The sequence below is a fragment of the Puma concolor genome, chromosome D2 (assembly GCF_028749965.1).
Source record: "Puma concolor isolate L17-30 chromosome D2, mPumCon1.1.hap2, whole genome shotgun sequence".
NCBI classification, from domain to species: domain Eukaryota; kingdom Metazoa; phylum Chordata; class Mammalia; order Carnivora; family Felidae; genus Puma; species Puma concolor.
Window position 1 is genome coordinate 11,116,209 of NC_141677.1, and position 18,201 is coordinate 11,134,409.

The 18,201-nt window shown below is 37.6% G+C and overlaps 1 protein-coding gene across 4 annotated transcripts in view; it reads right to left on the reverse strand.

Moving 5' to 3' along the window:
- RYR2 (ryanodine receptor 2) overlaps positions 1-18,201 on the reverse strand; it is a 760,386-nt gene that overhangs the window by 75,652 nt on the left and 666,533 nt on the right. For 2 of the 4 annotated variants that reach the window (XM_086679587.1, XM_086679585.1), the window contains 4 exons: positions 16,614-16,667; positions 15,336-15,359; positions 4,300-4,399; positions 2,731-2,810 (listed from right to left, as the gene is read on the reverse strand). In XM_086679587.1, the coding sequence (XP_086535713.1) occupies positions 2,731-2,810; positions 4,300-4,399; positions 15,336-15,359; positions 16,614-16,667 (258 nt within the window). The remainder of the gene's footprint in view (positions 1-2,730; positions 2,811-4,299; positions 4,400-15,335; positions 15,360-16,613; positions 16,668-18,201) is intronic. The other 2 variants (XM_086679586.1, XM_086679584.1) reach the window with 1 other exon arrangement.

Sequence of the window (18,201 nt, forward strand, 5' to 3'; positions counted from 1 at the left end):
CACAGAGCCCTACCTGGGGCTCGAACCCATGAACCCTGAGATCATGACCTGGGCCAAAGTCAGACGCTTAAGCAACTGAGCCACCCAGGTGCCCCTTAACTTATTATTATATACTAAAATGAAACAGCTATTTTCAATGTGGATGAAGTAAGTGTTGGAAGTTTCAAACAAGAAGTACATACAAGATGATAAAATGATAGAAGGCACACCAAAGGTTTCAAGAAAACAAAGATACTGCTCTTCTCTGAATCTTGAATAGATGTGAATAATTGCTATCACCAGTGTTGTCTAAACGGGACTTAGCCGAACAGTAAGTTTTGGTAGTCATTTTCCCCCCAAGATTTGACTAACAGCTACCAAATAACGTCAAGGCTGTGCACACGCACACATACACACATACACACAGTATATGCATATGTATGTATATATGTACACATACATAAAAATAGGAACACGAAACACCTAGCCATTTTCTGGGGAGTGTGATAACTTACTGGTCTAATAAAACGTGTGGCACTTATTAATTCTGGATCTTTTAAAGACAAGGAGTGTAGCTCAGAGAATTAAAGCGGGGTGGTAGAATATGTACCTGAAGGTTTACAGAAAAAAAGGAAAGGCCTGGATACACAGGAAGTGCATATATTATATGATTTCTCACGGCTACTTCTGACTCCAAGGATTTCTGAATCTAAATGCTACATCATTAAGAACTTTTAAAGTAAAACATAAAGCAAGGGAAATTTGTTAACTATTATGGGGAGATTAAAGAGATTAAATAGATTTTCTTTAGATTTTCTTTTTTTTCACATCATGTAGTCATTTACTATAGAAATGAAAACGGGACATCTGTAAATTGGATGGGGGAAAAAAAAGACATCATTATTTTCACGAAGTTGTGATGGAAACTTAGCATTCCATTCAACTATTAATGTAAGCAACAAACACAGGTCAGATTAGCAGTAACTCTGACGGTGTCACCAATAGAAATTCCAGAGATTTTCATCTCACATCACCTGGACGAACCATTTCTTCTCAAATAATTAGACCAAGTACTACATCTTTCATTTAAGGAGTTCATAAAGAAGCACAAATGAATTTGCTAAAAAATGTGTTTATAATGCTCTGAAAAACCACATTTCAGTATTTTTGGTTTCTCTTAGAAACGGTGCAGTTTTACTTTGTGATTTAAAAAAGTCAAACCAAGAGGAGTCCAGACGCTTCACTAAGCTGTCAGAGGCATTAAAAAGAAAAAGTTAAGCACCCCAGATGACATTATGTACTCCTCCAGTCCAAAAATATAATGATTATATTTGCAGGAGAAAAAAAAAATAGAGTACACAATTTGAGGAAAGTGTACAAACGAATTTTTCAGCTATTCTGGGTTGCCAACTTAACCTAGTCCCAAACTTCACCAACCCAAAAGGCAACCTTCAAATTTTCTCTGCTTTCCTTAGACTCAAAGATCTTCTGGGAACATATACAGGGCTTTGTCCCACTGTCATGTTTCTGGGGCTCCCAGAAACCTGAAGTCAAAGATTCCAAGGTTTTCACTACCCTTCCTTTCCTTCCAACAGGGTAGTGCTTTCCCTGCCTCGCCAAAACTTACCCAAGAAAGAATAATTATTAGTTCCATGTTCATAAACTGTTTTTTCTCATACAGAAGCCAGTATAGAAAAATATGAGATCCATGTTAGTTTTAGAATAATACAGTCTGCTTAACTCATGTTTTGTTTTGCTGTTCTTCAATTAGCCTAAGAATTCTTTCTGAGCTCACGGCCACAACTGTAGGCCATGTGAGTAGTGTCCCCAGGGGTGTGCACTACAGAGCCTGTGACAGTCTGTTTCTGAGAGTTTTTTAAATCACTCAAACATTCTGATTCTAACAAACTCACAGACCTTGGCCTTCAGTGGGATATAGAGATTATATATCCTTTGTCGTAACTGGTTGAAGTCACTAAAATTCAGCCCAGATCATGTCTAACTTCTTAGCAGGGCATAGCTACAAAACTTGGCTGGGAAGAGGTTTTTTTCATGCCCTGGGAGACTGTAATTACAACTAAAAAATATTTTAAACAGTGTATTCTGTTTCCATGTTAACCAAGACATAGGCTTCTCACCAAATATACGACAAAATCCTGAGAATCAACTTGTAAGACATGTAACACTGTAAAACATATCACCAAACTAGGCTCCTGAGGTAAGAATATTAACTTTTCCCCCCACTATTAAAACAAACCATTTTAGGGGCGCCTGGGTGGCGCAGTCGGTTAAGCGTCCGACTTCAGCCAGGTCACGATCTCGCGGTCCGGGAGTTTGAGCCCCGCGTCAGGCTCTGGGCTGATGGCTCAGAGCCTGGAGCCTGTTTCCGATTCTGTGTCTCCCTCTCTCTCTGCCCCTCCCCTGTTCATGCTCTGTCTCTCTCTGTCCCAAAAATAAATAAACGTTAAAAAAAAACAAACAAACAAACCATTTTATGCTAGTTCACATGAAATGCAGGTTGCACACCATGTGATAGGACTTCTCAAGAGAGTCAGTGCCCCACATGGCAGGGTGCTATCTACATGTTTGAATCCTGGGACTGATGGCCATAAAATAAAGGCATTATTTTACACAGAAATGAAAAATTGTACAACCAGTATTGCTTTTAGGATGACTAAAATAACTCAAAGGGATGACAAGAGGGTCCCTCTGTTTGAAGAGAACATTCTGTGGATGGCTTCAAGATCTTACCTGCTGAACTGTGGAGTTCCCGCCATTTAAGATTGCAATTCCAAGTTTCAAAGTCGCCGCTACCATTGGTCCAGTATCACCTTCAAAATATAAAAAACGGCGTTCCTTATATCATTTCACCCACTTCATTAACCATTTCTGTCTCAAAACATATACTTTTAAAATTATTATCACCCCCCCCTACAAATCTGTATAATGGAGTAGGACAGACTGACTTACAAGTCAAAAAATACTAAACGAGTAATAATGCCTATTTTGCCAGCAGTGTTTTTACTCATCTTGTGGAATTTATCCAAGAATTGAAACTAGATGAGGACACTGAAGAAAAAAAAAAGGAACAACTTATTTTTAAATACACCTAAAACTGTCAAGATTTAAAACTAATTGTGCATATTAAAGTATTATTGAAAAAATAAGGGCTACCTAGAATTTTAAGGAAAATTCCTCTCTCTCCTTCTCTCCTCTCTCCCTCTCTCTCTCTCTCTCTCTCTCTCTCTCTCTCTCTCTATATATATATATATATATATATATATATATATATATATATTATTTGAGCAAAAGCACACACAAGCAGAGGAAAGGGGCAAAGGAAGAGAGAGGGAAGAGAGAGAGAAAAGAAAGAGAAAAGAGAGAGAAATGAATGAATGAATGAATCCCAAGCAGGCTCCAATGCAGGGCTCAATCCCACAACCTTGGGATCATGACCTAAGCCAAAATCAAGAGTCAGGTGCTCAACTGACTGAGCCTCCCAGGCACCCCCTCTCCCTTCCATATTATGTTTGAACAACTTTTATAATTTTCATTTTAGCACTTTTTATCTTACTATGTTTATAGTATTGCTTTATTAGGATGACTGCCTAATTTGAAGTTAGTCACTCAAATAATAATGACAAAATTTATTCATTTATATTTTTAGTAATCTCTACACCCAACATAGGGCTCAAACTCATAATCCTGAGATCAAGAGTCACATGCTCTATGGACTGAGACAGCCAGGTGCCCCAATAACGATAAAAATTTAAATCCAACCAGTTGTCTACCCTTAGTCTATTTTACTTTTACATTATCCACCTCTACTTATCTTAGAAATACAATAATAAAAATAACAGAAATAGAAATAATAATAGAATAATAGAAATAAATACCTTAGTGATCTGGGAGAGGGGTGTTTAATAAAGTTTTATTAGAACTCAGCCACACGGCTGGTTTACATATTGTCTCTGGCTGCTTCCATGCTACTATGGCAGAGTCGAAGGGTTGTGACAGAGACCCACAGCCAGGAAAGCCGAAAATATTTACTATCTGGCCTCTCACAGAAAACACTGACCCACCCCTGATTTATTGTGTCACGACAGAATTTCCAAAACTTAAGGACCAGAAATAAAATAAATATTTGAATAAGATTCTGAAAAAAAAAATCCACATTGGACTGGGTTAATGAGAGCCTGCATTTCTGAAGTCACCTGACCTAGGGATGAACAAGAGATTCAGGGACTAGATAAGTCAGGAGGAGTTAAAGAGGGGTGCTCCGGGAGACTGAAGGGGTGTGAGGGGAGCAGCGAGCCTCACCTTTGCTGGCACTGATGGTCTGTAGCACCATCTCAGCAGCCCCGCGGTCATGGAGCCTGGCTTGCTGGTACAGAAGCTTCTGCTTCTCCATTTCTTTTTCCTGAACACAAATCCCAACCATTTATGTTGCGGCTGTCATGAAGCACAGCAGCTTTCTACAGACCATATTTTCAGTCATCTCTTCATGTATGGGCTCTATGACAACATCATGGACCATTTCAACACCAACAATGTTATTCAACAGATGTTAACAATATTCAACTCTCGGTTTTGCCCTTTATATTTTTCTTGGTATACTTTTGGTACTGGCTTATCCGGATGGATTTTCTCAATTTTAATTGTTTGATTAGTCCAAAGCCTGTATCACAGTTTTGAAGTACTGAACTTCATCACTGAAACGTGCACTTTCTGAACGATACATTTGTGCAGAAGTCTGTCACGTTTTTAATCATCTCCCATGCCATGGCCATAACTTGATACTGCTCAGCAAATGGCTCGAGTTGCAAGTTATCACTAAATGACAGGAAAACATGAACTGAGACGTGTTGGAGTTTAAGCGAAATTGAAAGCGGATATGAATAAAAAAGGTAGGCTTCAACTAAGTAGCGGACTTATGATACGCATCTCCCCGGTCACCCCCCCCAAGAATAAAAGAAGCAATGTGCCTTTATATTTTGTATTCTCGGGTGGTAACAAACGATACTGCATGGTGCTGCTCGAGCAATGGCTGGGGTTTGGTTCTTTTCCACTGAGACTACCACTGAAAACATAAAGAAGAAAATAAAAATAAAATATAAAGGCACAGCAAGTTCAAGACTGGTAGGATCATTCACTTGAGCTATCCAGTTCGCTGGAGAATTGAGACGGAACTAAGCAGTATAAGTTGCAAAATGGAAGTTGCATAGAGCCCTAGGACAGCGAGTCCATCAAATGGCGTGGTAGAGAAGCTTAGTCAATGGGACATGAAACGGTCAATTAGTATCATGTCCATAAACACAACGGCCAAAACATATATGACCTAAGAGCAGGAAGAGCCGCAGCAGAAGTAGCCAGAGTGACAGTTTGCTGCCATAAACTTTCCATCCAAAGTACGGAAAATAGACACAGGAAGATGGAAGAGGTTTAAAAAATGAAGGCTTGCTAGTTACAGAATATGAAAAAGAAAGTAAACTAAAAGGAGGAGGGGAGGAAGAAATGGGCTCAAACAAACGAAAAAAAAAGAAACCTTCAAATCAAAAGCAACCAACACAGACATTTATGCTGTTACCAGAGAGTTCTCGCCGAGGCTGGCAAATTTGTTTCTTAAATCTTTGATAATATCGTGCTGCGAAAACAAAATTGATCAGGGTTTTTTTTCACACTATAGTTAGAGCTCCTGTGGTTAACGTTTTATTTTTTTTCTTAAATTATGTGATAGGTCTAAATGGAAGCAGAGAAAAGAAAAAAAAAAGGCAGCTTTGCTTCATATGTATAGCCATGCTAACATCTAAAAGGGTTGCCTTCATGTTTAAACCTCTTCCTGCAAAGTCAAGAACAAAACGAAAACAAAACCACACAGACACACAAAACCATATTGTCATTACAACACAGTTTCAGAAAAACTGAAAGACCCTTTCGCCTGCTCTTCAGGTGTGGTCTAAAATTGGTCACAGCAACATTTGATCCCTCCTTTTAGACCCAACAATCTTTCACGTTCTTCCCGAACTCTGCACTTGTGCTTCCCAGTGTAACCAATTCCTTTCGTGGAAGACTTTTTCAGTAAGACAGCGGTAAGACATTATTGGCCTAAGGAACCACCCTAGCATTTTCATCTACTAAAGAGGCAAGGGAGTTAGAAAGACTGATTCTTCTACTAACCCAATAAAATGTATGAAGACAGTCATCAGGAAAAACCCAAAGAAGACAGAAGATAGCAGCATGCCGTATATTCTTGAGGGGGGAAAAAACAAACGAACAAAAAATAGAAAATCCTTTGCTGTTTGTGCTACAAAAGTAGGTGGACCAGCTCGAAGATCTGCCAGAACAATTTGCACAGTACATTCTAGATCCTGGTATCCTCTGCAGTAACCGAAATCGCGCCTGATGGATGAAGGTCAGAGGATCAAGAGACAGAGAATATTCAGTTGCCTTCTAAAAAAAAAAAAAAAAACAAAAAACAAACTCCCTGGGCAGAGGTCACCCTCATTTTTCTCACACAGCATCTAAATTCCAATATTAGTAAATACTTCAGGGGAGATGATGATTCATCTGATAAAACTACTGACCTAAAAAAGATATACTGATCTAGAAGCAGGAAAGCCATACTTCATAAGGAGGGATCAGGTCAACCTCTAGGCTTGAATTTCTTCTTTGTCAGATTGAGTTGGAAGCTTTCTCTTCGGAAGATATTTAATATTATTTCTTCTGGTACTTTGTCCTTTGCGAAGTGCTTCCTGGGTATGTAATTTAATCCCTCCATTGGAAATTTTATCACAGTGTAATAAAATAAAACCTTGAAAGCTAAACCCGGAAGTTTTCAGACAATAAAATGATGGATTATGTGGAAAGAAAGAAAATTATTTCATTTCAACCTCACTGCAGATTAGTTTTTCTAAGAAAACTGAAGATAGGTCTTTTTAAAGAATTTTACTCAGGGAAACAGTACCCTAAAAGTAGCTTTTTAAAGCATCTTTTTAAGAGTAGCGTCCTGTCCCATCCCAGATTCTGCCTAAACTGCCACTGAGTCTTAAATAAACATTATACCTTCTACTTTAAGTTCAGTCTCTAAATCATTCATTCTAAGGTTACAAAAGAAGGTTGAGGGGAGGAGGAGGTCCAAAGTTTCAATTTTCCCCTAGGCAAAAAGTTCTGATTACCAAGAGCAACCAGGAATTACCAGCTGTTTTCCTCAGAAGATTGCTATGAACCTTTTCAAGGTCAATAGGGGTAATAAATCAGACCCATGATCAAACAGCAGGCATTGAATGAAAGTATTCAACATCATGACTGCATTTAGCATGACTGAAGTTTGTAATAAAATATTAAGATTCTTCCATTTTTTCCTAAGTGCCTTGCGTTTAGCATTTGATGGGGGGGGGGAGGGGAGAGGAATTGAAAGGCCTGAAGAAAAAAATCATCCATTCAGTTCTTCAACAACTTGTCTTATAGGAGAAAAATATGGAACTTAAAAAAAAAAAATTACAACTGCCCCTTGCTTCTTGATGGAGAAAATAGTTTATCCCTATGATGGAGATGAAAGATATTTTAAAGTAGGTCAGCCTTTTGAGAGCAAAACTTTTACACTGAAACTGATGGACCCTCCTCGGTTATGTGGGCATTTGGGGCCGCGTGGACATCCCAGCTACAGTCAGTACATAACGCCACAGAAGCCCAGTTGGCTTGCCTTTTTTTGTTTTTTCTCTTTGCATTTCCAAGCATTCAGCAACTGCTGAAAAGGTTTTCATAATGTTTTCCTCTTCAGCTGCATGTAGAGGCTAGTTCTGAGTTTTCTAGGAGCTGAACTCTTTCTATAAATATTTCCCATAATTTCATAATAAGTCAATCTTACCTATTCTTATTTGGCACCTTAAAAGTAGTCACAACCTACAAGGTGATGTTGAACCTCAACATTATAAGAAAAAGAAGACGGAAATTTAGAAGTCAACTGGGTGACTATGGGGGTAAGAGCAAAAGGCAGTGAGATGGTAACCCTTTGGTTTACAACACAAACAGGCCAACTCCGACTAAGGGAAAACAAAAATCTAGCTGGGAGTCATGTTCTACACTTCAATTATTTTTGTTCAGTATTCCAGTTTCTGAAACTGTAGGTTGGCCACATTTATAAAGAGTCGACTTACAGTCCTAGGAAAACACTTTAGATTCTAACTCTGTCTAATAACAATGGCCCCCCCACATTTATAAATTTTAAATTTAATTTCTTAAAAATTAAATGAATGTATATGGAGTTTCCTAGAAGAAAATCTCCATGAGACCAGGGGCTAAGAGACTTGTCTGTCTGTTTTAACCACAAGGATTCATATACTACAGATCCAGTAACGTTCCCTGCACATCACAGGTGTTCAAGAAAATGTGTGGAATGAATTGCAGAACTAAACAATGTGGTGTCAGGTAGCATGTACAACTGATCTGAAATTTTACAAATGCTATCTTTTCATGTGAAGAGCTACAAAGCTAGTACAACGTGGACGTCTCTTTTCATCCATTTTCGGTACTTGGTCAAAGAATTATACACGTACAAATACTCATTCTCAAATTGTGGTTTTTAGCTCATTTCATTTGCTGTCTGTACCTTTATTACCCATTCTCTTTGTTGCTGAATATCGAATAGTATAATAATCTTCCAAAGTTCTGCTTTTCAATAGGATGGGCATAGTTTCTAATGTTTTCTCTTTAACAACAACAAAAAAAAAAAAGAAGAAAAAGAAAATTATGTTTTCACCCAAAGCAAACTTTAAATGCCACATTTTTTACTAATAGATGATCAGAGATGACAGAAACACTAAAACAGAGAAATGTCATTCAGTTAATGTGTTGGAGGTCTGAAGTTTAGATGTGCTATATGGTGTGACTATGGCTTACTTCTTCCTTTAGCATTTATACTCCCATACTTGTTGAAATATTATTTCCCTTGGATTCAGCATATTTAGAACTAACCACTATGATGCTGAAGCAATAAAACCCAGCCGCATTGAAATAATTATCTATTTCAGGGACCTGTTGGCAAAATGTATACTACATCTCACACACACACACAAAAACTCCATGAACAAAATATAAAGTGGCGTGGGGGGTGGGTGGGGAGAATGAGCAATTCTAAAATCAGAAGGTATCAAATTAGCAATGTTAGATTAAGTTATCATGAAAGGGAATGTGGTTTGTCCTGAGCACAAAATTGATTTAGAACAGCGTTCATTTACCCATTTGGTTGCTTAAGCCTTAAAAGCATCAAATAGTGCCTTGAATACAGAAGGAAATGCTATGCAGTCCCACTAGCCTGATGAAAGAGAGAACAAGAAAAATAAGGTGATTGGCAGTCTCTAATAATATGGAGGTATGGGTTAGATCATGAAGGTCCCAGAGTGTTGGAAAAATTCATGGGAAAAGGGAGAAGTTAGAATACATTTTATCATAGAATGGATGACAACTCATTATCTGGGTTTTGACTTCTCTCAGTGCTAGTTGTTTTAAGGGTCTATAATTCTAAATTTTCACAAATGATTACTGATCCTTCCTCAGATCAACTCTTGAGAAACAGATGTACTCGATACAGTCTTGAATATTACCTGTTCAGCTGAGAGAGGGCTTTTTCTGGAGACTATCTTAAGGATACACAGTCCTTCTGTTATTCCAGACTCTGGGTACTTATCCTGTGCTCAGCCACCTTCAGATGTCACCTGTACATCTGGATTTTATTGTATATGTTCTCAAATAATTACTTATACTGAATTTCTGAAGACCTTTATCATTATATCACATGCTGTCCTTTTCACGAAGATCCTCAGGAATTTTTGTTTCTCCCAAAGAAGATGACTATGTTTATTTTATTGATATAGTGAACTGTGCAATTTATGTGATAGAATGTGGGCTCCTGGAAAGCTCATCGTAATCAGTAATGCTGACAAACTCCAGCAAATTAGCAAGACTCTAAGGCATGGGTTTCTGGATTAATCTCATTCTTAGAAGGCTCCATGTGTCCCTGAACCCCTATTATCCCTCAACACTTTTCCCTTTTTTATCTAACTGTATCAGGTATAATTGTGTGATACTTTGAATACCAACTAACTAGAATTTAAATACAAACTTGAAACAAACAAACAAAAAATGCCAAAAAGGTAGAGACAGGTATATATGTACAGAAGCTAAGCTATTTTCTACAAAACATTTTTAATGTGACATTTCTATTCTAAAAACTATGAAGTTTATTTTTTTTCCACTCCTCCACAAAAGATTGGAAGAAAAAGTAACAAAAGTTTGCATGCTTCTATCAATATTCTTGCATTTAGATGAATTATGAGATTTCCCTGAAAAATTAAAAGAACTCACCCATGAAAAGCAAATCAACACTTTTAAAGCTGGGTGTGATCCCTGAGAACATCTAGTTCAAAACAGAAAAAGCTGAGGCACAGAGTAATTTAAATATGACCCCTGAAGGTCACCTGGATGAGAACCCAGGTCTCCTGTCCTGTGTAGTTCTGTGTTCACCCTCCTGGGAAAGTTTCTCTAAGGGCTTCCCCGGCTTGATTTTATACGAAGGTAGAACTGATTAAAAGTAATAGTAACAACAAATACCTATAGAGTTTGCTATGTGATAGTCAATGTTCTGAGTGTATTATATGTATGAACTAATTCGATCCTCACCACAGTCCCATGAAATAGAATCTATAATCAGCCCCATTTTATAGACAGGATAATTGAGGCTTCAGATCACACAGGTAGCTGGTAGAGCTGGGATTCAAATACAGGTGGTTCATTCAACTGATCCTGCTGTTACACATCTGCTGTACATAATGCAGTCAAGCATAAACCTCGACTGAGATTATTTTTAAAACACCAGCACATGAAGTCAAACTGTCATGCGCAGCAAAAATGCACAATTATATGTGTAAATGTATATTCCATACAGTTTGCTATTTAGGTGCACACACCCAATATGCACGAGTCACCATATACAATATAGAGGACTGTGCTTTCTAGGAACTTTCCTCCTACCAGGACTGTACTCCATCCTGCCCCATACCCCTTTCTCTCCAAGACTTGGCAATTTGCCATACTTCTGAGACAGTGGGCCCTAGAAATGGCTCACAGCATTACTGTGGTTATGAAACCTGGCTCCTGTCATCACTACTACCCACTAAGGAGTCCCCACGCCCATGTATACAGCGACTGTAGTGCCTGAACACAGCTGGACCCACGCTGGCTTTGGCTTCCCCAAAGGGTGCATGAAAAATCTGCTTAACATCAGGAAGTATGAAGAAATTAAGCCCCTGTAACCAATGACAGGTAGGAGGTGGGACAGAAGCAGCGCTCATCCTTCGTCCCCATTAGGCTCTGTTCCAAGATGCATATGGTCAATTCTAGGGCCATCTGACACCACTGTTGAATAGCTGTGGTCAGCTCAAGAATGCACTATCTTGTATTTGCTCGCTCTCCTTCCTTAGATCATCCATTCTCTTTTGCCCTCACTCTTACCTTCCCTGGGATTGTAACACCCCTCAACCCCAATAAAGTGTTAGCACATAATCTCTTTGCCCTGTTTTCCAAGGAACCTGGGCTAAGACATGGGGGTATTACTTGAGAGCGATGATTTCAGTATATAAGAGTGCCGTTAGTGGAATGCAGCCAGAGACATGAGAACAGTGGCCATCAAAATTCCCTATCCCTTCTCTATGATTCAATAGTACAATAAGCAACTCAACACTTTAGCCTGCGTTTCGGGTACCATGGTGCTTCTGCAGAAGAAACAAAGCAACTATAAGTTTACCTGATAAAAAGAATCATTGTTTCAATGTTCTAGATCCAAAGCTATATCTTTGACTTTTTATATTTAAGGGCTGTCTTTGGTAAGACTTGGGGAACCCTTCTAATTTAAATTGCTTTGTTCCTAAGGACAGAATTAAATGAATCCATTCAAAGATCGAATTATATAGCTGCTGGAGGGTACATCTTACAGCCAATTCATTCTTGCAGGATTGCCAAAGAATGGAATTCTATTCAAAATTAGATCATTGGAGGGGCCAGACAAAGGCAATTTTATCACTGGGTACAGCTATATAGCATCAGACCTTAAAGACATTTGGGCCTAAATGGATTCTTCCACACTCAGTGGTGCATATTTTGGAATATGAGCTGGGTACTGGTCTGAATTCTTTAGCAGGTACGATGATATTTTAGTTATGCCTGAGGCCCATCTGGGACAGAATACAAGTTAGTCTCCTAAAGCTTTTTAATACAGAATATCAACTCTGGAATAGGCATTTTTGGCATTTAACAGAGTAGCAATTCTCTTTAATCAATAGTACAGGATAATAGGACCTCAGGGACTCAGCAGAGAATTCATCTGTGAATTAGAAATTGGGCATTTGCCAAAGGATGATGCAACTTGCCTAATATTTGAGAAAGATGGTTTAGAAAGCAAGTTAATGCTCCATTCCTCTGGCTTACTTAAGCTCCACTGTCATTAATTTGGAGTTTTATTAAGAAATAAATCTATATTATAGTACCTTAATATTCCACAGAAATCCTTCCATTGAATTAGCATTTAATGCCACACACTCAGAGTTTAGAGAACAGCATTAGAAAAGCAGCAGCCATCTGGGGGATGTTTCTGTGTCTTTTGCAAAATCATAGTTTAAAAATGTGGTTTACTCTGGTACCAAATCTCTTTGTTCATCTAGGTGAAAAAACCCATCATGCTCAAGAGAAAGAAGTTATTTGACCTGCAACATTATTAATTTGTTATTATTATTATTTGCTTTGGCATTTGAAAAATCCAAAGCTAAACAAAGTGTTCAACTATAGTAATAAACATCTCAAGTAATTGCTAAAACATTTCTTCCCTTTCAGTTACTCTTGGCCTCTTCTTAAGATTTAACTGTCCTTTTGTGTAGTTTTAGTATTGAAGTAGTCCCAAATCTAAAAAGAGCTATATATAATAAACTAAATATGCAACAAAATTATTAAATAGTTACAGGAAGAGAATATTTACGTATATTATTGATGAAGCAGGGAATTGAATTATCAAGTTAAATCAAGCAAGTTTTAACATAATCGTATCAGCAAAACACACATGTGATGGAAAAGAAAAGAGCTGTCAAATACTCAGCATTTTAGTCCCCACCTCCTGTGTTTAACATTTCTTAAACTTTACTTCACCCCTGCATGGAAATTTTCCCTATAATGCCATCTTTTAAAAAGACCTAGTTTCTTCTCAGTATCTTCACTGAATACTTAACAGATGAAGAATTTAAGTAGAAATACACCAAATGTTAATAGTCAGTTATGGGGATGAAATTAAACTACCACACACTTTAGGTTATTCCCAAATTTGTTTAACATCATTCGTTTTAAGAATTATTGAAACAGCCAAATAAGCTTTCACATTTATTATATCTTGGATGAAAACTTCCACTCTTAGACTATCTCTAAGTGATGTTAAACAACCAGACACTTCAATGTAAAAAGTCTGGGAGATTACTAAACTCATAAAGAAAAAGCAATAATCCAGTTGTCTGGTCAATGTTCAGTGGTTCTGTTAGTATCACAGAGTCAACCTCAGACAAGAGTATCTTCATAGGCAGCTGCTTTCATGTCTCTTTTTCAAACTGGTAAGAGTTCATATTGTTTACTCATGGAGTACGTATTTTGTGAAAAGTAGCATGCTATGCAAATTAGGCATATATAATAAATTACAGTCCTGAATCACATGGAAATACAGTAAAACATCTGGTTAAGAGGTGAACATTCCCACATCTTGTCTATGGTTATGCACATGAATAAGTGGCAATCATAAGCAACTTTAAAATCCTGTTTCGGGGGGGGGGGCAGTTATACCTGGGGGTTTACATCTTCTTTCCTGTGGTTAATTGCCAGGCTTCACCAGTGTTTGAATGTCCTGCCAGTCATTCTTAGTCCAGGGCACGTAACCTCTTCCCTCAGGTCAGGCTCCATGCCTCACCTGATCTCTTGTCTTCGGTCTGACCTGAATCCTAGACAGATTCCACCACTAGCCATTCCTAGACTTCTGTTTTGAATAGGGAACTTCTCTTTTTTGAATAAGGAACCACCAGATTCGACCCTATTTACCAAACCGGATTTGCTTTTAGATCTCCCTGAAACTGTATTCCTCTCTCAAAGTAAGATGGTTTTCTTAACCAGCAACACATTCCTGACCTTCCTTATCTACCCGTATCCCACAGATATCAATACACTCTTGGGGCATGAACTTTAGCGCTAGGAAATCAAATCTTTGGTTTCTGCTAGGAGGTCCCTTCATGTTTTCAATTCTCAATAATTCACAAGAATTATACCTGAGATAATCAGTGATAAAAACATAAATACCAGCTTAGTATCACACTCATTATTACCTACTACTTAAGCCCAGAATATATTATTGTCATATCTTACATGTCATTAACTATATTATATCCATCCAATTAGAGTTAAATCTGACAGCTGTATGAACTCAAATTTTTAAATTTATAAGGATCATAATGTACGAATAATATATTCTTCCAAATACAACAGTGAGTTAAAGTATTATCATTTGTTTCTTCTAAATAGATTCTTCATGACATTATAAATTCATTTTAACAGTAATTTTTTTTTAACTAAAGCCATGATGGGTATTTTTTCCCTGGGATGTTCTAATCAATTTTCCTATGAACTAGTGTCATGAAAATAATATGTAAACTTAACAGGGTTCATAACAAAGGAAAATGGTTGTAATGCTGGATCAAGATGGGTTTTTTTGTTAGATAACGTTCCAAGTGCTCAGTTATTCAAAACATTAAGAGATAGAAGTAATCATCAAGTTGTTCCCTGTAATGAAATGCTGAAATCGACATTAAAATTGTGGAGCAGCCTCTCTGATTACTAACTAGGGGTATTACGAGCACAATGGGAAAGCAGGCTTCCTTCCAATCTCATCAGCAATGCCATTTGTCGTGTCTCTTTTCGAGTAACAAGACTCGTATTCAAGAAACATCAAGAGGGATGAGGCCAGAATGCTGTACTGAAAGACCCTTAGCTGAAAGGTAATCAGCTAAACGGCTGGCCTTTGACCCCAGCCCAGCATGCAGCCCAGGGTTCACATGTAGGATAACATTTCAATTACGAGTCATTGGAATGGCAAGAATAAATCTGCATCAAGGAACGGGCACCACCGAAGGGACCAATTGCATTAGAGCTACAAACTCGCAGAAAGATTGCAAGACCTTTTATTACAAAAGAATCCAAGATGTTGGGTCTAACAAAGGTAAATGTCACAAGAAACCGAAACTCAGACCCAGACAAATACACACATATATGTATAGTTTTACCTTGCTGCGTTGGGATCCTGTGACCTTAAGGAAGGATGAGGACAAGAAGCAAAATAGCAATAAACAATTGCTCGGAAGACAACTGATAGACCATAAATGGTGTGCACTTCAGAAAAAAACAGTATTATTTGCTGCTCAGAGCTCATTCGAATTTACCTCAGTTTCTTATCAATAAAGATGGATTTGAGAACAGAACACACATACTTTCGAAAAGATTATAGTGTCATGTAGGAAAATTAATCTTATAGCATCTTAGTCAGCAACAGTCACAGGGTATTCTCAGATTAGTTTTCGTACTTTCTACACATTGACTTCAATGCTGCAGAGATGCTGTATCGAATTGTTTCTGGAAGGGACACTACTCTTTGTCCACCCCTCAACCTCTACCTTTTTATGGGACCACTGTAATTAAGGACCGACTGCTGGCTACTAATCTGTTTACAGACTTCTGGCTCGAAATCCAGGTATGTAATAGGAAAAAACAAATAATGTAATCTGTTTCTTTCCACTTCATTTTTTTTTTGAAAATTCTATAAAGAAAAAAAAAAAAAGAAAAAGAAAAGAAACAAAGAGAAGGGGTGGTTAGCAACAACTCCTTTTTTTTTTTTCCATAGAAAACAAAAGTCAAGTCTAAATAAAGGGGGAAAATAATACTGACTTCCTTTCTGGCTAACTGATATTGAGCAGTCTTTCTAATTTTCTGGATATTTACAAGCTGAGAACATTGAGAAAATAATCATAGAATAGAACGTAGCCCTAGGAATATATGCATTCCTACCTCATGCAAGCAAACTGCGTTCTGCACCACCATCTACATATGATCAGGAAATGAGTGACCTAATTGGGTTGAAGTCAAAAGACGCTGAATCTTTTAGTTCTTCAATTCAGAAGAAAATATCAAACCAAGGGTTTAATTAAAAACTCGATGTCATGTTGCTCTTCAGTGAGTATTTTCCTCACATGTCCGTTGGAAATTTCAGATCCCAACATTCACTGAGATGAGAACAATTTGAAGTGATCTCATCTCGGAAGGTTCTCAGGAACACTCATTCTGAACATATGGGTGTTATTGGATTATTTCATTACTCTACGTTCCTTGGTCTTAACTTTAGCAAATGTTAGGACTCAGATCTGTCTATCCAGCTTCTGACATGCAGTTCCTTGACACAATAAGCTGCAATAAGCCATGAAGCAAGAAACATAAATGTCAGTTATAAGCTATGAAACAATGTTTCAAAGTAGAAAAAAAAAAGACAAATCTAGAAAGATCCATCTTACTTCAAAACTCTTCACTTCTTCTTCACCATCATCATCTTCCTCATCATGACAACTCTGATACATGGAAAACATTAAAAAAAAGTCAGCAGGATTAGAATATGTTGAGGCAGGAGGTACAAAAGAATGTTGTGTAAAACACCAAATCATTGGTATTAATTTATCATTGACATTGTTTAAATGGATGTGTCAGATACAGTAAACGTGGAAGGCATGACCAATGAATTCATGACCTACAAGAAAACGATACTGTGCTTTTACAAAATCAAAATATTAAACTGCCAATTTAAGTAATACAGATACATGCAATAATTGTGAATAAAATTAACAGAAAACATGTCCATTATCAAAGCGTATCTTGTAATCCTTTAAATTCATTTTTATTGTAATTGATCCAAAAGAGGAAATGAAATTCTAGCTGCTAATATTACTCTTTAATAGAAAAATAAGTATACTATTCTATTATTTTGAGTTATTTCCCCAGAAATGATAAAGGAGGTATAGTAATCCATGCATACATTTTAATCTAATTCCCACAGCTAAAATTTTTGTTTGATAAATTGTGTGAGGACACAGAGTGTCTGCTTCAAATCCTAATGCTGCCAATTATTAGCTGTTTAGCTTAGGGCAAGTTCCCTTACCTCTCTGGGTCTCCCTTTCGTCATATTTAAGATGGGAATAAGAAAAAGAAGACCAGGGTTCCTGAGAAGATTATACGAATTAACATATGCTAATGGTTTCCCACTTAGAAATAAGTGTCTGAAAATAATAAGCATTTAATACATCTCAACTGCTACTATTATTATGGTTGACCAAAGGAGGCTGTCACTAGCCAATAGCTATGGCAGGTGAAAAACCTTGAGTTCTTCAATGTTAGATCATTCCAGCCTTTCTAAAGATTCCTTACGGTCGGCAAGCACTCAGTGTATCAGTGAAGTGAATGGTGGCAAGTAATTAAATATAAGCTACAAATCAGAAAAATGCTTTCAATTCAATGATTGCCTGTATTTTGAGTAGAGAGATGAAGAGGGGGTGGGAGAGAAGGCATAGAATGTGATCCTCCTACCCACACAATAATATTCTGTTGTTCATTCAACAAATATTGACTCTCACCCTTTCCAATTCAGAATAAGACTGACAACATGCTTTGCCAAGAAGAAAATAAAGGGCACATAGACTTGTGACAATTTTGCTCTTTGGAAAAGGTGTTCAGTAGTGTGCTGCCCCCCAGAAACAAAGAAGTGAATTATTTATTCAGAGGGTGGGGGATTATCTGCTAGGTGCTAATGCCACCTTGGATTCCAGGTAATCAGTTCACCAGGAATTTTAAAAATAAGAACCCATGATGACTTTAGCAAAACATATCTGCAAGGCAAATCTGTGGTCATCCATAACTACTATGTATCTCATGTTAAATACAGAGGACTTTTGGCCTATCTGCCCTCTAAGATTACCAATGTAATATTTCACTCTTCTGCATTAATTACAAGTGAAGCATGGGGTGCCTGGGTGGCTCAGTCAGTTAAGTGTCTGACTTCGGCTCAGATCATGATCTCGCAGCCCGTGGGTCTGAGCCCCACGCGGGGCTCTG